Genomic DNA, 21,544 nt, shown 5'->3' with positions numbered 1-21,544 from the left:
GATCAGCTGGTGCAAGGTGTATTCACAAGAGCAGTCACTGATTTGCCAGAGTCCCCCTGCAAATACTTGTGGGCAATTGAGAAACAACTGTACTTTGCTTGTCCTGTTGGATGTAGAGCTTTGTGTGAAGATGTTTTCCTTTTGGCAAAGGATTGTAAGCCCTAGAAAGCATGTAGAAGAGTAGGTTACATGTCTGCATGCTACTTAAAAATCACTTACTAGTGGTCAAAACAATCTGCAGGACGGAACAATAAACTATGCAGTGCACATAATTTATTTCTTACAGCACTGGGGTAACAGACTTCCATTTCCACATTGGATCTGTATAGAGCACATGTGTAAAAAAAGGAAAAGCCAAATATATTTTGGAATCGACACATTTTTTCATGGTATAGTTTGGCATCTTATCACTGATACACTTAGAAAAATAGTATGACACTTGTTGGGCTGGTGACTAGAAACTCTTACTTGTGAGCATCATGCTTGCTGCCATGAGTAGTGTCTGTGATTTACTATTTACCACTCTGATTTAGAGCAGTGCTGCTAATTATAACAAGCATTACACCTGCTGGTAAATGATTTCAGATTTGGCATTTTTAATACTAGATATTGGAAGACTAGATGTTGACTTTAGATGTATAATTTTGTACACAGTGCCACCTGGAGAATTTGGGAATAAGGTTTTGAATATTGAAATTTTTTTTCCCTTCAGTTTTGCTTCATATTTATTTTAGCTCTGTGGGACTATTAATGAGCTTTCCTGAAGTCTGCTGTGTTTTGGTACTGTTACCATTTGATATTGTAACATTCTGCCAGTTGTCTGGTCTAGAAGATGGATCTTCACAAGGACTTGGGTTAGAATTGAGCCTGATTCCAGTTATTGAAGCCAAAGTATAGATGTGAAGTTGTTAAAGTCCTTTCAGAGCTGCTGTCTAGCTTTCTAAGTTCACAAACATTTTTGGTCTCTAAGTTCCTATGTTTTGACTTCTGAATTTCTTGGATGCTAAGAGATCTATCTCTGGATGCATCCATACATTCGTTGGTCATAATAATGTCAGGAGCCAAGTCTTAATCTTTGGCTTCTTCCAAGACTTGTAAATTGGGAATTCTTCAGCCTGATCTGATGGGTGTTATCAGGTCACAGAGAACTTTCTAGGTTTTGCAGAAAACAAGTACAGGTAGTTAGAGAGAGCTGAGCTCTCTCTGTCATTGCTGGGCTGTTGAATCCTTCATTATCCAACAAATCTCCAAATTCCCCTCATGTAAGATGTACCATGTATATAAGGACAGAGGCATTTCCTGTCCAAGCCAAGCCAGCAGCAGACTCTTTAGTCCCTCCCCTGAGGGGACACCTCTTAGGCAGAGATGAGAGTCATGGCAGGTCTTCTTCAAGCTGGGCAGGTGTCCTGTTAACTGCTGATTACAAGTGACACTACTGCTGTGTTACAAGTGACACTGACACTGTCACTAGAGTCTGCATGACCTGACTGGATAAACCTCTTGAAAAACCTGGTCTGATCTCATAGCTGACCCTGGTTTGAGACGGAAGTTGGATTGGATGACCTCTTGAGGTCCCTTCCAACCTGAATTATCCTGTGATCCTGTGACCATGGAACAAATGAAATTGTCCTGGTCCTGGGCATTTCCTGCTGCCTCACATTCAGAGGGGTCTGGCTCTTTGTTTGTATTGGACAGGCAGCAGATACACTTTATTTAGACTTGAGAATCTGTTGAAGATTTAGCTCTAAACTACCAGCCAGTATTCTAAAGAAAAGTCTCCCCTCCAAAGACCCTTTGGTCTTTCAGCTGTACAAAGTACAGTAGAAGATGAAGTAATAAGTGATAAGGTAAGTTTTCCTGCCTCATTTCAACTCTTATGGAAGCCTTCAAGTAAATCTGTCCCTGCACCAAGCAAACATAGGCCTAGATTTTAGGGAAGACTTGTGCTGTTTATGGTTTACATCAAGGTCATAAGAAATTTTTAGTCTATGCATATTTTCATCGTGAATCATCGTGGTTTTGAGCAAGGGTTGTTTTAAGAGCTTGACTTTATAGTTTTACAAATGCTTTGTAGTGGTGAGAGTCTCAGGATAAAATCTCTAATTTCAGAAGAATATTATGGTAAACATAAAACCGCGATAAACAAATACAAAGCAGTATGAAAAATTAATGGGTTTAGTATTTTCGATCATTTCCCCCCCTAATTTAAAATACAATTTTCAAAGGTTCAGCGGGAGATTGACTCTCACTCTGTAAACAAGATACTCAAATAGAGAATTTTCATATTCTTAGAGTGTATCATCTTGATATTCAACTTTGTCCAAAGATCTTATCATTCCTCAAGAGCACTCTACGACTGAGCAAAGTTGGTGAAGCTTTTATAATGCAGTACTATCATCAGATGATCCTATTTTTAAACACAATTGAAATCAAAGAGCTGGTAGATGACCTGGTGTTTAAAAAACATGAATCTTAGTCAGTATAATGCACATTTTCAAAGATGATCAAATGCACCAAAAGCTAGTTTCATTCATCACTGGAGCAAGTTTGGGCATTTTTTTGGGGTCTCTAGAATCCCAGCACAATAGGATTCCATGACCATGGATCAGCGAAAGAAAATGAAAAGTAGGTTTTGAAATAATCATATGGGAACTAAATTACCTCTTTGTGAATTTTCATGTCTAGCAGAAATGTCAAGCTGGTGTGAGGGTTTTGAAATTGCCTTTTTTTTTAATGTTTTCTCTCCAAAGAAATAAAAGGTTTAATTCACCTATAGGTTTTCCAAGGTGTAATAAGAGACAGAGATTCTTGTCCAGAGTTTCTCCAGTGGTACTATCCCTTCCTATCCTCACAGAGGAACTGGATTGATAAGCACTGCTCAGTAAAAGGGTTCAGCTGTTACCTCAGAAATTATCTTCCTTCATCTTCAAGTGTTGCCAACTTCTATTATGCCGACATAATTTCTCTTGGATGAACATTCTGCTAATACTTGTAGGATCCTCTCACAAAGTGGTTTGTTGTCCTCATTTCTGTGATGTGTGGCAAGAAGAGGAACAGAGGAGACTGGTCAGAAATTAACATTCCCTCTTTCTCACCCTGCAGCTGGATTATGGGGCAAGGTAGAATTTACCTGCATTTATAATCACTGTGAGGTTCTAGGACTCATTCATTTCTGTCCATGATTTTTTTATGCAGAAGGGGAACATATGGTCCTAACTCCCTCACTTGTTCTGAGAAGAATGGCAAAGCACAAAATCTAAACTGCTTCAAGTCAAAGCCTTTCATAAATTAAGGCTTTTATATTCTACCTCTTCTCTGAATGGCGCAGAATTTTCCTTCCTGTGTGATGTTTTGGTGTGTTTAGTGGCTACATGCGAGCGCAGTGACATTTATGTGAAGTGAATCTATTAAATTCTTTATAATGAATAGCATGTAACTGTAAAACATATACAGTTTTCTCATTTTGCCCTCCTCTGGGAGACTACGACAACATTTTGGCAAGTAGGAGTAAACAGCTTTGTGTTGGCATGCAGTAAATTAAACTGAGTAATTAAAATCAATAGCAAAACACTAGCTAGGCAGAAAGGTCATATAACACAACAGAAAACTGTTGGGTAGCATATTGCAGGAAATCAAAATAAATTTCTGAACTTTTCATTATTCTTTACATGCTTGAAACTGGTCTTAAAAAGCTGGTGAGATACAGTGAGGTATTGATAGAGACAGGATCATTCTCTGAGGTGGAATAAAATGTTTTAATACTAATGTATGAGATTTTGCAGGGTACGAAGCGGCCAGACACAGTGGAAAATAGAAGAAAGGACTTAAATTTAACTACTGTAATATAAAATTTTGTTTGTTTTGATTGCCTTAATGTATTACATAGTAATGCCTGCAAGTGCTGAAGTCAGGTATGCCAGTCACTCATCTGTTAGTGCAGGTGTCAATTATAAATCTAATGTTAATGTTTCCCTGGTCAGATGGGATGTGGCCTAACAATTTAGGGGATAGCCCAGGTTTTAATCTGCACACAAGGTCTTTACTTCGATGATCAGGTTTGACTGACAAATAGATAACAATTCTTATTTTCGGATACTGCTCTAAAACACTGCACTTCTCCTACGGCCATGGCTTCCCAAAGGAAGTCTGTGGTGGGTTTTTGCTTTTTTTTTCTGATGAAATGTGTTACGGTGGTGGAAGGAGGTGGGAGGAAATCATGAGACACGATTCCGGGAAAAGTGGAGATGTAAGATGAGTCACTTAGAGTGTTTGCTTGGGAGAGACTGAAAAGGAATCAAAGGCACAACTAACCTGTAGCAAGTATGCTCCATTGTGAATGGATACAAGTGAAAGGTAAAATATTTTATGAAATGAACTGGCTGAGTTGAGAAAAGCAGAAAGCTTTAAGGCCCAGGAGCTCTTCTGGCTGGACTTGTTTGCTTTTCCCAGTTCAATCTGTTGTTCTAATAGGCAATGGTACTGTGCCCTTCTTATCTCTCTTGAATTTGCCAGCTCCATTAGCTCTCTCTCAGGCAACTGTCAGAGAAATCTTGTGTCATCATTCAGGAGGTATGAAATGTTGCATTTACAAGCCTTTCCTTAGGTCTTCATTTTTGGATTTGCAACATTTCTCCTACACAGTTTTGAAGAGCTTTTCCTGACTGTGCAAATCCTGGGACACTCTGTGGCTGTAACAGCTCTTGGCTGATCAGGGGGGTTTTGGGGGGTAAATGATGAGTTACAGTGTGTTTATATGGCAGATCAGAGGCTTCAGCACTGGACAGGCAGTTGTGAAAAAAAAGCACTGGGTTATGCTTGGTGTGTGCTGTTCCTATTTTTCCTGAGGTCATTTAATTTCCTTTTGATGTTCATGATTTCAATTTAAAACAATACTTTATTTTTTTTAATGTTTCCATTTATATTGTCTGTTTTGAATTTAATAGTAGCAATTTTAAAATAATAACAGTGACAGGCAGTTTTTGTGCTGGCTGTCTGCAATAGCTGTGTCTTGTCACTGAAAGCCACACTGCATTCTAACAATCGAGTGCTAGAAACTGGCTGAGAGCAGCAACTGTGCAGACTGATCTCATCAAAAGTTGGATTCAAATTTTGTTTGCTTGAGTTGTGAGAATGGCTTGGCTTCTTACCCTGGTCCCCTGAGAATAGGATGTGTCCACATCCTGCAGCAGCATGGGACAAACACAAACCAGGCATCTCCTGCTGGGAGACTCCAGCGACCTGTGCATCAGGAGCCTTGCAGGCCCACATTATCTGCATTAGCACTGCTGTGTGGGGAACATGGATTATATCTGGTGTAAGTGGTTTAACCAGCCAGGCCCTCATGGTTAATGGACATCAAGTTTAATGATTCTGAGACAGAGATTTATAAAGGAATATGAGCATGATCACATCCAGTTGAAAATGCTATAAGTCATAATAATTTTTTTTTCTCCCAGTTCTAATGCAGGTAAATAAAGCTAAAGAATTTTTAGAGGTTTTATATTTTCATTTTTAGTGCTGTGGGACCTAAACTAATACATACCTATGTTTTTATATATACAAATAGTGTATGAAACAACACAGAAATAATTTTTGTTCTTCTATTTTTATGTTTTAATGTAGTATCTGGGCTTCCTTTTTTAAAGTCAGCTGTTAACTTTTAAGACCTTTCAGCATATATTTTTCCCGTGCTTGAATTTTTATGATCATTAATGGAATAGGAAATGGCATCTACCTTCCTTCCTGTTAATTCTAAAGCCTAATTTATGAATCCTACTTAAAACTGTGGTTCATGTTCAACAGGACTGTGCATCTGCTTAAAGCTATGCTAATGTACAACTGTGGGAAAATGAGACTGATGCAAAGTCTTCTACAGACTTCAAACCAATGTGCCAAGTAATAGCTTGATGTATCTTTTTTAATGATTTGCATGTGTATGTGTATTGAATTTCCCCCACTATTTCACTAAAAATACCTTTACGTTTTATCTTCAGTATTACAGGGCTAAATTTCCTAAATGCTGGCCGTAGTAGTTAACACACACCTGTATTTGGATATATAACACCTCTGTGCCTTCTGGTCCCATTTAAAGACCAGAGGGACAATATTTGATACATGGTATTGCCTGGAAAAGCAAAAGATAAGAAATTGTCACTCCTGCTTGAAAGCCTTTAAATGTTTAAAGTTATTACAACCTAAATTTTCACCATTTGTGTGTTTAACTTGATAGCTGTATATATTATTTGTCAAGTACTCTTAAAAATATTTCCTAGAAGTATATTGACAAATGTCCTGTCATTCTCCTGGAAATACACAATACATGGAGCATTTTGAAGATGATTTTCTTAAAAAAGTTTTGTATCCCATATGTTGTTTTCTCTTATTTTCTCTTATTTAAGAATAAATATTACTGCTTCTTGACACTATTTGGAAGATTTTTAGATGCTTTGTCTAAACACCCCAGTCTTATTGCAGTAAAGACTTCTGTTTTTAACAAAAGTGCCAGTCCTATAAAGCCTTACTTGTCTAAAATTGAACTTAATATTTGGACCAAACCTTTAGACATGTGAAACAGATGAATTCCAGGGACAAATGTAAAATGATCCCCAGGAAACCTTACATCAAATATAAATAAAATGCAGTGATGATCCTACTGGTTTTTCTGTAGGTGTCAGTGTTTTGTATGCAGAGTGGTCTAACATGGTGAAAACCTGAAACAAACTGAGGAGCATTACTACTACTTACTAATATTTCATTTGCAAAACAGAAAGACAAAGCTGATGGAATTGGCAGTATTTTACTTTACATAAAGTTTTCACACCCTTCCACATATGATTTGATATTTAAATTATATTTTACAGCTGTTGGTGCTGATCAGTTCAGGAAATACTGAGAAAAATAGAAGGCTGCCCCATCATCTTGGGTTCTTTTCTGTTTTCCTTTTCTTTAATCTTATCATTGGAGTCTGTGACCTAAAACTTTCTTTTAGGGTTTTCTCTGCCCACTTTTTCCTCTTCTGAAATCCAAGAGCACCACATATATTTCACAGTACTAGGAATATGTGATGATGGGCCTGGTCTAGCAACTAGTGCAGCACCTGCTTAGATTCTGTCATTGATTAGGCCCTGGAAGTGCAAACATGTGAACAATGATTTTAAGAGTCACCTCTCTAGAGCCTTACTGTGTGTGCCTAGAAATCATTGGAGGCATAGTTTTTACAGGTACAAATTTGTCACTTCGAACTCAAACTGCTTGTTATAAATCTCCCTACCTCTTCCCAGAGCTTCTTGAAGATTTAGCTCAGAGAATCTTTGAGGGGTGACGAGTGAGGAGGGTGTCATCTAGTTTAATTACATTTCCTAAGAGCACAGAAAAAATGCTTTTGTTGGCCAGATATCAAGTTCTTCATAGCGTTGGTGATCACTGGCTTGCAGATAGCTGCCTTGTGTACAGCCTATAGCATCCTCTCACAGGGTGTCAGCCTCCATGCTGACCTGGGAGCAGTGTGTGCGTTCTCTCACCCTGTTTTATAATGGTCTAAAGAGGAAGGAGAGTGTCTAGAACTTTGTCATTACCTTCAGCAGCAGGAGAATGTGAAGGGTCTTTCAAGGCTAAATAAAACTTTGTGTAGTTTAACAAAATGTATCCTACATTTCCCTTCCTCTCACCATCATGTCTAGTTATATTGCAGAAGAGGGTAAAGGAGGTAATGCTCTTGTAGTCTAAACAAACTCGGCACGGTGAAATGGGACAGTACACTTTTAAATATGCATAAGGATTGCAGTTGCTCCATTTTGTGACACTGACTGTTCAGGTAGAGGCAAAAAAAGCAAAACAAAAAACCACACAGTTTTCCTAAAATGAATATTTTTTAAAGGGCTATCAAGAAAAATGATGCAGTAACTATTATTGTGAAAAATTGGAGTGGCCTGGGTGATATCACGCATACAGTTTGGAGAAACAAGATTAGTGTAACACACCATTTTTCAATTTCTCTTCAACAGCTCCAACCCTTGAAGCATCTCATTTTTTTAACTTTGTGTCTGGGATGAGAAATCCCATGTGTGTACAATGGTTTCTGACTGCCCGGTCCCCCTGCTCCCAGCTCTTTCCCTCTGCTTGCATGTTTCCATGTGTACTGTAAATAAGGAGTGACCCAGAGGGCAGGATACTTAGTCTCCTCTTAGATCAATACTACTCTGGGGGTCAGCAGCTAGGAATGTTTGAAAAGAGAGAAGGAGGGAATTGCCTTTTATTTCCCCTGTAGACTGAGGCCAGCACCTTTGCATTGGGTTCATCTCTGTTACTTGGGGAAGAAAGCCTGTGTAGGTTATTTCTGAACCAGCATCAGCTGGCAAAAAGACCAATGTGAATAAGACGGCAAAGAATTTAAGTAGCAAGAAAACCTTAGAACATTTTTCCCTCACTAAAATAAAGATTTTAATCTCTAGGTGGCCATCTAGGTGGAGTTTTTTCTTAGAGCTGGGCTCAGTGCGGAGAGGGATCGAGGTTAGCATATGTTGGAGTTGGGTGGCCCTGGGTGTTTGCAAAGCAATAGCTCTTGGTCTGTGAGCCAGAGTACTGAAGTCCTGCTTCATTCATTTTCATCTTTCAAGAAAAGGGCTTGCCATGTTTGTTGTTTCCTTCTGGCTGGGAAAACTGAGGATTTTCCTTCCAGGCTTCTTTTTTTTTTCTCCATTGTGTGTTTAATGCGATAGCTCTGAGTGCTGTCTCCAAAAGGGCATAACTAAAGGACACAAAAGGCAGAGCTGCCCAGCACAAAGCACGTTTTGCCCTGGAAATGCAGTATTGCCATTGCTAACAGGCCACATGCTGGCACAGGGGATAAATGGGAGACCTACAGCCTCTCCTTGTAGCAGAAAAATGCAAACACCCTTGGAGATGGGTACTCTGCAACGCTCTCAAGAATAGGAGGGTGTTATAAAGTAGTTTTTCAATGGAGGGAGGTGAAAGGAGGGAATTTGAAGGAGCTCACAGAGGAGCATGGAGAATAAAATTTGTGTATGTGCAAGATGTGTAGCCTGGGGAAGAAATAAAAACTTTGCCATGCTGAATTTAAATTATTTTGCTTTCACATTGTCACATCTTGTACATGTTTTAAAATTATGTGTTTTCACGCAAAGAAATCAGGTGGTTCTACAGCATAAATCAGACTTTATAGCAAACAAGGAGGTACCTATCTGAGACCTGCTCTTTTCTGGGAATAAAGATGAGGCACGATCAGAGATTGAGAAGATGGAGCAAATTGATTAATTAAAAAGTAGTAAATCATCAGTCCCACATGATTTATGTATAAAAGAATTCTGAGGAAGATTAGGAATGAATTAGCTGAACTGCTAACAAAGATATGCACTCTCATTAAAACCAAGCTCTGTTCCAGAGGGTTGGCAAGTATCTGGGGTTTATCCTATATTTAGACCAGTAAGCATTACATCTGCACATTGCAAATGGTTGAAACAGGAATTTAAAAGGGAATAATAAAACACCTGGAAGATCGTGATGTGAGAGACTTTAATGAGAACAGGTTCAGCAAAGGAAAACCATGTCTCACTACATTGCTCGGAACTCTGAGAATGTGCCCATAAAAAGGAATTAGAATGATCATCCTGGATCAGACCAAAATTCCCTCTAGCCCAGCATCCTGCCTGGCAGTGCCCAGTCACAGCCACACAGGAAAGAGAGAGGAATAAAAAGTGTTAGATAACCCTTTTCCCCTGGACTTGATTGACAGCAACAAAGGCCAGGTCTGAATTTAAGGGGGTCACCTGCTGACATGCTGACATCATCCCTTTCCCAGATACCAGTCCTAACTCACCAGTGCTCAGAATTTACCCCACTCAAAAAGAAAGGAATTAATTGGTAAAATAAACAATGTTTTCCTGAAAAGGATCAAAGAGAACTCTGACAGGTTGGATGTTCAGAGTAGCAGTAACCAGTTCCTGAGGTATAACTGTACCAATAGTATTTTCATCTAGTGAGGCCGCTGGGTTGTTTTGTAAGCTGCTCTTCGCTCACCCAGCCAAACATTTCCTTGCTGGCCACAGCTCTGGGTGCTCTGCAGTCCATGGTGCTCTCACCCACTGTTCCCATCAGCTCCCATCCCTCTGCTGACTGGTTTTGTTGTTTCAACCCTTGGAAAAGTAAGCACAGTGCTGAGAACCAGCCACAGGCTCTCACTTCTTAGGAGAGGCTTAATCAGCTTCTGGTACTCACTCATCTTGCAAAAGGCTTTAACTCAAGTCTCCTTTTTTAAAATTTTTTTCTTTCTTAGGGTATAACCTTTTCTTTCTATATACTCTTCCTGGATTGACTCATTTGGACAGTCAGTTGATGTGGGCTTTCCCACTTTTTCTCCTTGTGATGAAGTAGCTCCCTTTGTAATGGAAAAAATATCATTTTACTTAAATGTGTAATTGCAATATGTGCCATAGAAAGGTGTTTCTGGCTCTCTCACCAACCTTTCCAGTTTATCTCCCTTTGATTGTATTGGATGCCAAGGTGCACTTTTCCCCTGGGAATTCCTAGGAATGTTTCCTCACCTTTGGGTTTCAGCTCCCAGGCTTATGAGATGAGCTGCCTGACATAATGTATTTTGACTTTTTAAAAGCATGTGACAATGTCTGTCACAAGACACTGCTGCGAAGGCTAAGTAGTCACATATGGTGACAGGGCAAGTATCCTCATAGATCAAAACCCGACAAGGAAACAAAAAGGCAGAGGGCTAAGTGGTCAGCTTTCATCCCAGTAAAAGGCCAGCAGCTGTGTTTCTTAAAGTTACCTATCAGGTCACATGCTAAATATCTTTATTAATGATCTTGGGAGAGAGAGGTGAAGGATTAGGTGGGAACATTTACAAATGACGTGTAATTACTCAAGTAATTTAAGCCTGTAGCAGACTGTTGCAAGTTTCTGGGTGATCTAACAGGAAGGTTCATTCCTGATAAATGAGAAATTAGTACGTGGAGTAAACCACACAGAAATGTTATCCTCTGACTAAACGGAAAAACCCTGAAAATTGCTATTGGCAGTTCCACAGCAGAAGGCATTTGGGATGCTGCTATGGTAGAAAAAGTGGACAAGGTGCTAGAAGGCATAAGAAATGGGGCATTAAAAATGAATTAGTGAACTTGGTCTTTATTGTGTGTAGACAGATGAGAGGATAAAGCATAATATTATGGGGAAGTTTCCCCAGCTAACAAAGTCTGATCCATGATGATAATTTCCTGTTTTCTTTTGTCTTTATCCTGCTCATACATCATCTACTATCAGAGATGCACCGATCTTTATCAGGTATAATATACTTTGGGAAGGCAAAGGCCTCCAGAGAGTTTCAGATCTTGCTAAGGACAGTTCAGTGTCAACCAAGCTACAACTGGCAAAAACCTCTTTCCTATCTGTTCTCCTTTCTTTACTAGCTAGTTAAAATTCACATGTAAATGACATAAATTAAAAATCTCAACTTTGTGTTTAGACTGTGAAATCATCAGCATTTTAAACATGGATTTCAGAATTCATGTGTTACTGAAATGCTTCCTCAAGTTGGGGCTCTTATGAGACTTATAAATTATTCTTGCAAGGAGAAGTCACCTGAGACTAACCTAAATGAAGTTAACATAGATTTTAAAAATTATTCTTGCAGAAGAACAGGGAGTGGTGGGAATAGATGAACAGATGGGAAAGGGAGAAGAGGAGACTGAAGAAAAGGCTAATTAGGTAATTGAGGCTAAGAGGCTATTAGAGCTGACCCAGTGGTCTACTGGTAGTGCAGTTCAGGGACTTGAATTTGGGATTGAGTTTGGTCCCTCATTCCCAGGCCAACACATGCTCCAAACATCATAAGGACTCAGTTTCACAGCCTGCATCATCCTGTAAGACTGTGTTTTCCAGTCAACATAATCTGGAGGGATTATATGTCAGATTATAGTGGAGACAGGAAAGAATTACGGAGTAAAATGCTGAATTTGGTCATGAAGATATTAAATTATTATGAATTATTGTGCTAATGGACAAATTGTTTGGTGAAATTCTTTGGAATTCGTTTGAATTGTCTGTTGCAAAAAAAAAAAAAAAAAAAAAACCAAACAAAAACTGAAATAAACATATTTTGAAGAGATTCTTAGTAGGAATTAACTAGTTCTCACCAAGCAGCCTTTCCTGAAATTTGTCATGATTCTCTCAAGCACGATTTTTCTTTCCAGAGGTAGTAGACAAAGGAAAGGCCTAAAAGGGCATTTATTTTAAGTCATTCCATTACCTTGTTCCTGGCCAGTCTGAAGCTGGTGAGTTCATGATGTGCCAATCTTGTCCCCTTCTCTCTGTCTCCTGACCTACCTTCTTTTCCAATGCAGTCAGAGATACATGTTCTTCTGGATTTTATTTGCTTATTTTCTCCCTGATGTCAGTATATTTGAACTGTCTTCTGAAGGTGTCAGGAGAGTTGCTTTTTTATGAACAGAGAGTCTGGTGTAGGTCAAAGCCAGGACAGGCTTTGTGCTGAGGTGGAACATTTCTTGTCCTTACCTTTTTCTAGCACAACATCATTTATGTTGACTTTACTCTTTTAAATTTTTCCACTTATTTACAGCATTTGTGGCTACTCTTTCTCAATTTCTTCCAAAGCCTTTTGTTTTTCTTTTCTGCATTGCAAACTTTGGAACTACAGTGGTGTGTCACTCTGTTTCTTCCTTTGTTCCTTACCTTAGTGATTCTTATCACAAATTCTCATGTGTCAATTGAAGTATTTTTTAATTTTATTTTCAATCTGTATTTGCTTTTTTCTCCCAGTAGCTGCATTTCAGGACACAAATGCTGGCCCCCACATCCTTCTCTTACGCTCATGATCTCTTCAGAGGATCCCAACACATGTATGGCTAACTAATAATTTTATTTAATAACTAATATTTTTTGTGGAAAGTTGGCTTTTCTCCTTCTCTTTATTTTTTGTCACATAGAAACACTGCATAGAGATATTTCTATTGAAACAATCCATGGCTGCAATACCTGTGGTCAGTAGGCAAATCATATTTTGACAGCAGAAAAAATCAGCACCATTCATTATCTCTGCAGTTTAAAAGGGAGTTTCTGTAGAATAATTGCAGTATTGGAACTGCTGCTTCAGAGGAAAGTCACTGCAGTTTGAGATTTAGCAACTGGACAGAATAAACAAAAGATGGAGGGGGGAGTATAGCTTTGGCTCTGAGGGTAGGCAGGAGGGAGGAAGAAGGGGAACTGGCTGCTTGTCCACTGGAAATCCCACTGGCACCTGCTGCTGGCAGAAGGTTTTGGATTTTGCTATCAGCTGACAGCTGCTCTCAGACATATTAAAGTGTTTTATCAGAAGAGTGACAAATTTTGACCTTTGTGGACAAGTTTCATGTTTAAGGGAGATAGACAAGTGAGGAGTAATGGAAAGTATTGAGTGAAACCTTGTCCCACAAAAACAAATTGAGGTTTGGAGAACCTCAAACGACACTTTTCTCCATTTGGGGGATTGAGTGTCACCCTATCTCATATGAAGTTGCTTAAAATTAATTCAGTCATTTAAAAAATTATTTCTTGCCAGCTTATAATTTATCAGCCCTCCCTTTCATTCTCCTTCTGGCAAACTGAAGGATAGGAACTTCATTTCTGCCAGCAGAACCTGGGGACAGGTTTTTGGCATTGCTTCATATCTCCTAATCATGACCCTTCACTTCTTCCCTGTGCTTCCCAAATGGTACAGCCTTTCCTCAGCATTTCTTGTCACTCTTAGGAGTAATGACTTCCACTGGTTCCCTCTGGTTTTAGGTAGAAAAGGTTTCTTTCTGGTCTTGTTAGTGGTGCTGTAGGACCTGAATGACTGGCCTGATGGACCACATTTGTGTAAGGTATTCTGCAAACAGAGGAAAAAGGACATTTCCCACTGCTATGTTTTAATTATTTCTCTTCACCTCTGAGTTTTCCTTGTCAGAACACTGCACTGTCTTGAAGACATAGCTTGGATAAAAACCTTTCTTAGCAAGTTCCTCCTGAATGTATCCAAGGTATAAAATTTGGGAAATAATGCTCATAACATTTGCTCACAAAAATCTCATTCGAGGTTTTGGCTTTCAAGTAGTGAAAAAGAAGTAATGTACATTCAGGATATTTTGTTATCTTAGCTAATGAGACTGACCCATCTAATATGCTGGTCTCATTAAAAAAAATATTGACTAGCACTGATGCAGGTACCCAGCACAATGTTTATTATAAACATTTAACATGCAAACTCTCTCTCTCAAAAAAAAAAAAAAAAAAAAAAAAAAAAAAAAAAAAAAAAAAAAAAAAATTCTCATTGCTTAATGAATTAATGACATTTTACAGAAAAAAATGGCTAAAAATGCAGTGTTTTCTCCTTAAAGTTGTAAAGAATGAAGAGACTACAAGCAATCTCTGTGCAGTTCATCATTATTTGAATTCCCTAACAGTCTTGATAGAGGTTGCTTAATTATTTCAATTAAAAAATGTAAGCTGCATGCTTAATGTGTAGGGTTTCTGATTTTTATGAAATTGAATTACATAATATTTTGGTTTTTACAGTTAAGGAGAAGAAACCAGGCACTGTTAGAGGTGGAGAATCTTGAGGTCTTAAGTTATGAAAATATTTGGGGAACATTGTACTACACTGTAGGAAGAATAAAAGCAGGACTTATTTTGCAGCGTCTGAAACTGAGTTAGCTGTGCCAAAACCCATTCAGTTGTCTGCAAAAAATATTTAACACCATCTGACATATTCACTGTCACTCCATGCTCTGTGAATCAAATATAAAATTATGTGCAAGAAAAAAAACCCTACAAACTTATTTTGTCACAAGTAAGCTAAGAATTTTGAAGATGGTCAGCTCCACTTGTCAACAAGAATAAGCAAGAAGAAAAATAATGAGTTAGACTAAGAGGAAGAAGTCAGGAAGGCCTTCAGTTGGAAAGGGCTGCCTCCCAGAAGAGGAGTTTGCAGCACATGATTTACATCCTTAGATTTTGTCCAGATTTTGCTGGATTTTGCTGGATTTCTGGCAGTTAATGACAGGGGACATCCAGCTTTAGGACTAAAATTTGAGCCCTCAGAAAGAGTAGCCAAATCTAGTATTTAGGGCAACGCCAATAAATACCTGGAGGTTATTTTTCAAAGTTGAATCTGAATCAGGTTTTGGGTCATTAGGCTTGATTTCGTCTGAGATCATGACTCAGGCCCACCCCTTTGAGTTCTATAGGCAAGCTTGGAAATTTGTGAATTTGTTTAGTATCCCCACCTGTGCAAATTGATGGCAATTGAAAATGATCCCCCCAGCGTGTCACCACAGCTAACGCAGCACCACAACTTGAGCGTTTCCTTACAAGTCAGATCCTGCAATTTTTCTTTTGGCCATTCATTTTTTACAGCACCTGCAGTTTTTTGGTTTTCCTCCAAAGATCATCATTTCACTTTGAATTCTACTGACTGTGGTATGTCTAACCCGATCCTGTGGAGGCAAGGAACTGAGTAATTACTTTACAAGTGCCATATTAAAAGCAGTCCAAGGACTATTTATGCTGCTCATTAAAGTCATTGGGAATTTGGCTGGGCCAGAGCTCCCTGCTTTGGTCATACAATAGGGATAAAAAAGCATTCTAAAAATTGTTGTTTTGTAATTATTCATGCTGTGGTGCCACAAGAGGATTTGGTTAGCACCCTTCTATGTTTTAAACTTAGAGAACAAATGCCACAAAGCAGTACCACCACTACCCCCGGTGTTTGTCCTCCAAAGCCTTGATTTTCAAATGGAAATAAAAGTGGGACAGATAACAAAGTTTGATTTTAAGGTCAAAATTATTAGAGTTGAAGTTAAAATTGCATTCAAATTGGAAGTATAGTTAGGATGAAGTTTTCAAAGTGCATTTATACTCCTTTCTGCCTTCTGTAGTAGCAAAGAGTAAAATCCTGGGTCCTCTAAAGTCATCAGGTTTTTGGTATGGGATGAGGACTACAATTTTAATTTTTATTTTTTTTACACTGACAAATTTGATCCTGTTGCACAAAACAGAGCAAATGTCCTGAATCCAGACTGCACTGTAGCAAACAGACCGGAACAGGCAAGCCCATGCACACTCACTCTTGGAGTAACAAATCTGCTGGGTTGTAAGATAAGAGGAGAAGACACTCAAATCCACTGGCTCAAGCCTTTGACTGGCACTGGACTTCAAAATAGAGAGGAACTTTCCATTTCTGTGATTCCTTCTTCCTTGGACAGAAAGAGTTTGTGTTTATCTTTAAGACTAGGCATTCTGAGTTTATGTCAAACTGATGTAAATATCAAGCTACATTTCTTTAAATACATCTTGCAAACAGACTGGAAATGAGTTGTTTGCACATTATTCTCTGTGGCTGTACTTGGAACGGGGGTGGTTCTCCTTTAAATAGCCATTCAGGAGCTCAGAGGTCCAGGCAGTTGTGTATCAATTAGCAGGATGCATTGCTGAGTGTGAGCTGCCTGGAAATGCAAAGGGACAAATTGGAGCATTAGGGTTTCCACCATCATTTTGCTTTCCTGCCTCTAACTACAAATCGGCTTCATTGTGACTCACAGCATAAGAACTTGGTGCATTTCTGCAGATCCATGATAAGATATTTTTCTTTAGTAAGAAATGCAGTTAGACTCTGCATTCTGAATCTGTTCCTGCCAGGCCCTAGATGCATTAGTATTCCACTGGCAGCTGCCTGTAGGTAGGAATATTGTTTTTGTCCATAACCAGAGGGAACAATCAGACTAAGCCGTTCCCCAGCTATAAACCAGCCAAAGTAATTGGGTTTAATTTTAATTTTTGTAATAGCTTTAAATTAATAGGAGCAGCTGCTGCCACAGTGTGTGGGTGTCCTTTTCCAGAAGGCATAGAACAAAAAAGGGAAAGAGTAAACAATAGTGTGTCTAGGACACAAAGGTTAATTCAAGAACTGAGCAATGTCTTTTCGTTATCAAAAACTCAGTTGGTGATATCTAGCACTGTGTCTCTTTTCTTTCTTTTTCTTCCCGTTTTTTCTTTTCTTCTTTAATTCCCTGATAAGATCTAAATCTGATCAGGCTCCTATGTGTAAAGATGTGTTGTTGGTATCTAAACGCTAACTCTCTTTCTCTATATGACTCACAAATAGATTAGCAGTGACAAAGTGCTAGGAGAGATAAAAATAGATTAGCAGTGACAGGAGTACTATTATAATTATTTTTGGAAGATATGGTTTGAATTAAGAGTTTGGGCACTTTTTGCCCTGAGAGGGTGAATTTAAACCTAGGAACTGAGGGTGGTTTCTGCTGTTGTGTCAGACACCAGATAGTGAAATGTCAATACCAGATGTCCTAGACATCAAGATTAGCCATAATAGCCAAATGCAGCCATAAAGTGATGTGTCAAAGTGGATAATAAAACAGATGCTTAGCTTTTATAATGAAGGGGAAAGGGAATGAAATATCAAAAGTGCCTTTAATACATTAACAAAGTTGTCTTCAACTTGCTTAAAAGTAGAAAGTTATTGAACCAAGGAGAACTATGTGTCGTTTAAACATTAACTATCAGCAGATGAATTTCAATTAGCATTAGCCATTCTAAAATTCTGAATTTCCTCCTATTGGTCTCATTTTACATGAAATTTTTATAGCACAGAGTGAGGCTTGTCCTTTATTATTTCTCCCATGCTAATTTGGAAACAAATAAAGTTCAACAACTCAGCAACGTACTGTTTAAACTTGCATTAGGGTTTGAGAACTGGGAGCTGGAATACATTTACCCACTGCCATATCATCTGCTTGATTTGAGATCAAATGAGGGATGTCCTATAGCACTCCAGAGTAAGGGCAAATGATAGAAATATGTTAAGATACTGAAGAAAACCATTAGGTGAGAGTGCTGCATGCAGATGGCTGGTGGCATTTTTTCCCTACTGATACTTTTAAAAAAAAAAAATGAAATGTTTGTTTTTCTGTCTTTTATACATGTGCCTTAAATATAATTTCCAGATCTTAGTGATAAGAAAGTATCTTATTTAACAAAAAAATCACCAAATCATAAATTTCATTAGGTTGGAAAAATCCTTTAATATCGTTGAGTTCAACTGTTATCCTGGCACAGCCAATGCCACCCCTAAACCATGTCCCCAAGTGCCACATCTATACATCCTTTAAATACCTGCAGGAATGGTGACTCCACCACTTGCCTGGACAGCCTCTTCCAATGCTTGACAACCCTTTCATTCACAAAATATTTTGTAATATCCAAATTCAAGGTGTGGCCTCACCAATGCTGAGTACCGGGGGCAGTCGCTGCCCTGGTCCTGCTGGCCACACAATTGCTGGTACAAGTGGCCTTCTTGGCCACCTGGACACACCCTGGCTCATGTGCAGTCATGAGCCATGAAGTAAATTATTGAGGCCCAGAATGTTCAGGAAGCAGGGCATTAAAAGGGGCAGATAAATTCTTATTTTGAGTGTAATTAACTGCATCACTAGTTCTTTGTTTTACTTGCACAGGAAGATCTCAATTCCTTTCTGTTTCTCTTTGTAGACTCCGAGTCTTGCTGGTCAGACTCGTTAACTGCTGCTAATTGGCAAACATGTACCTGTGTATAATGAGAGAGTTTTGTCCTCTAATTCATGTTAGCAATGAGAGGCCAAAACTGATGTTCTGCAGCAGACCAGCTTCTCGGAATGATTACAAAGAGACACATGACTGGTGCTATGTCTGTAAATCTTGTTATGATTTTCCCTCACCATGATCCCAGTTTAGCTGAGATCTGCTTCAATCATTAGATGAGACCTGCTTATGAGGTTGTGTAATTGAATCAGGTAGATTCTGCAGGACTGTAGCATTTTGTTGCCAAACATGACTGGTAAGTTACTTACATCAAATTACAAGTGCATGGCATGATTGGAGACTATTCCTGTCTGAATGAAGCTGGAAGTTCCACCTAAGGAATGAATAAAGCATAAAAACAGAAATAGTGAACATTTTGCATCCATAGAACAAATTTTCGCCCCACCTCTGGAATATTACTAATTTCTCTTGAAAAGTAACAGAATAATTGGAGTTGTGTGAGAGATTGCAGGCAGGTATTTGTTATTCCTCAAAGAAATACCACCTTGATAACAATGACATAAATATCTTTATTGTAATTATTTACCATCATGTATATTCATTTCTATCTTGTCAGAGAAACCAGAAATGTTGTGGAAGGCAGTAGTCCAGTTTGGAATGGGAACAAATACCCTTTTCTGCTTTGCTTTCTATTTTAAGACCTGGTTATTTTCCATACCTGAAGTTTTTTTGTATGATTTTTAGATTGTTTGTTTGTTTTTTAACCTCAAGAATTTATCTTCTGTTTCATTGATTGGCTAGATGTTGATATGTGTCCCCTGACTATTAAGGATATATTTAAAAAAAAAAAAAAAAATGTATATATGTGAAGTTGTTCTATATTTCAGTAGCAGTCTTGTCAGTGTTCCCTTATGCTGACATTCCTTCATTAGTTGTGCCTCCTCTCTGTGCTGGTGAATTAAACCTTTAACAGAGGGTGTAGCCCCACTCCAGGCAGAGGTTTGGCCTGAGCCTGTGTATGAGTGGTGTGAGGTTGCAGCAGCCTGATAGTGAAGTAGAGGATGTTTGGTCATCCTGTGCATCCTTTTCACTTTGTGGGTATGGGTTTCCCTGGTTGTATGATGCTCTCCCTGCTGTGGTGTCTCTGCCAGCTTGGGCACCTGGGCAGAGCTGCAGTCCCTGTGGTGACAGTGGCCCCAGAGCTGTCATGGCCCTGATCTGCACAAGTGCTCCCAAATGCAGGTTCTGGGATCTCCTCACCAGCTCACCTCACCTGAGCTGTTCCAGCTGTTCCACTTCATTTACTTTGGAGGAAATTTGGATCTCACACAGCTCTTTGGTTCAGATTTCTTACGTCCACGTACATATATGTCAATGAATATATACCCATACATGTTTTTGTTTTTCAGGCAAAGAATCCCCTCCAAAAACGTGTATTACTATCGCTGCCCAGACCACAGGAAGAACTATGTCATGTCCTTTGCTTTTTGCTTTGACCGAGAGGACGACACTTACCAGTTTGCCTACTGCTACCCCTACACCTACACTCGCCTTCAGCACTACCTAGACAACCTCCAGAGGAGGAACATGGACTACTTTTGCAGGGAATTGCTGGGGCTCAGTGTGGTAAGTACCAGGCATGCTTGCTAGCCAGCAGGCTTCATTATGGATGTCTATCCTTAAATGCTTCCAGAGTATAATTCATCGTCCTTGCTAAAGCACCCACAAACATGTACTTGTTTTCTTGCTATCAATGACACAGGAGGAAGTGTACCTGCATGTTGAAATATAGACAAATGCTAATTTAATTTCACATAAAATATTCCCTTTGTGATAGGCAAGGCAATGCCAGATTCCTATGTAGGATCAGTTTATCTCTAAAGACATTAAAAGATGAAACTGAAACAGCTTTACCGAAGAAATGTGATATTTAGAGTACTCTTTTCTTTCTTGAATTTGTCTTTCTTGAAGAGCTTTTCTGCTCAGAAAGAAATATGGGGTTTTTGACCCAGAAGATAACTTTTCTTGATAAAATAATGCAAAACACACAAAACCCACCTATTTTATTTTCTCTTAAAAATTCATGCTTTGGTGATTTGCAATTAGCAGGGATTTTGTGGTCTCTGTAAAGATCTTAATGGCCACATAAAATGAAGTGTCATTGTTCTTCTGGAGCAGGAAGAAGGGTTAATGGTGAGGCTGAACTTCTGCTCACTTTGCTGTAATCTTTCTCTGAATTGTTGCCTGACCAGGGGATTTGGCAAGAATGACTCAGCCACTCCCATGTCGACCCAGAAATAATCAGATTAAAAAATAATAGCTCAAATATATATTTTTTTTAACTTTTGCTTTCTCAGACTTTATAATGCACTTGTACTACACTCTTAATCTTTTCTCTGAGATTTGATTTGGTCTAAACTTATAGTGTGTGTTTCAGAATCAGAAAGCTGTGAAGGCTGCTGATCCCAGCAGCAGGGACTTTAAAAAGAAACCCAGCATATAACGTGAACATCAAAATGAAATCATATGTATACCCTGCACTGAAACAAATAAAAGGCTTCCATCATTAAAGCAGGCCATTGAGTTTCCTGTGGTGGCATAAAACTTGGAGGAAAAAATTAACTTACAGAGAAGAGTAAAAACAGAATTAACCAAAGAAGTCATTCTTTAACCCTTTTTGTAGGTTAAGTACAGTTCTTGTTCTAAAGATGACTATTGCATATCCATGAACTGGCATTAATTATTAATCATTCCAATTAGGGGGACAAACAATTATGAGGGAAAGGGGTATTAAAAAATAGAAAAGTAAAATCTGCAGAGGCTGGGAGGAAAGAGCACTATCATCTTAATGTGTGTAGGGTTTTAATTATTAATCTTAGAGGACAGAGCTGTCATTAGTTCTATAATGAAACTGAATTTGTTTCCTTTCACTCTGAAACTAGTGTAT

The 21,544-nt window shown here is 38.7% G+C and overlaps 1 protein-coding gene across 5 annotated transcripts in view; it reads left to right on the top strand.

Annotated features, from left to right (window-relative positions):
• The window catches only part of BEND5 (BEN domain containing 5), an 885,907-nt gene that overhangs the window by 333,706 nt on the left and 530,657 nt on the right, over nt 1-21,544 (top strand). For all 5 annotated transcript variants that reach the window (XM_032118194.1, XM_032118193.1, XM_032118192.1 and 2 more), the window contains exon 5: nt 20,007-20,223. In XM_032118194.1, coding sequence (XP_031974085.1) covers nt 20,007-20,223 — 217 coding nt within the window. The remainder of the gene's footprint in view (nt 1-20,006; nt 20,224-21,544) is intronic.

The sequence above is a fragment of the Corvus moneduloides genome, chromosome 9, assembly GCF_009650955.1.
Source record: "Corvus moneduloides isolate bCorMon1 chromosome 9, bCorMon1.pri, whole genome shotgun sequence".
Classification (NCBI taxonomy): Eukaryota; Metazoa; Chordata; class Aves; order Passeriformes; family Corvidae; genus Corvus; species Corvus moneduloides.
This window is presented reverse-complemented; position numbering and strand designations above follow the sequence as displayed.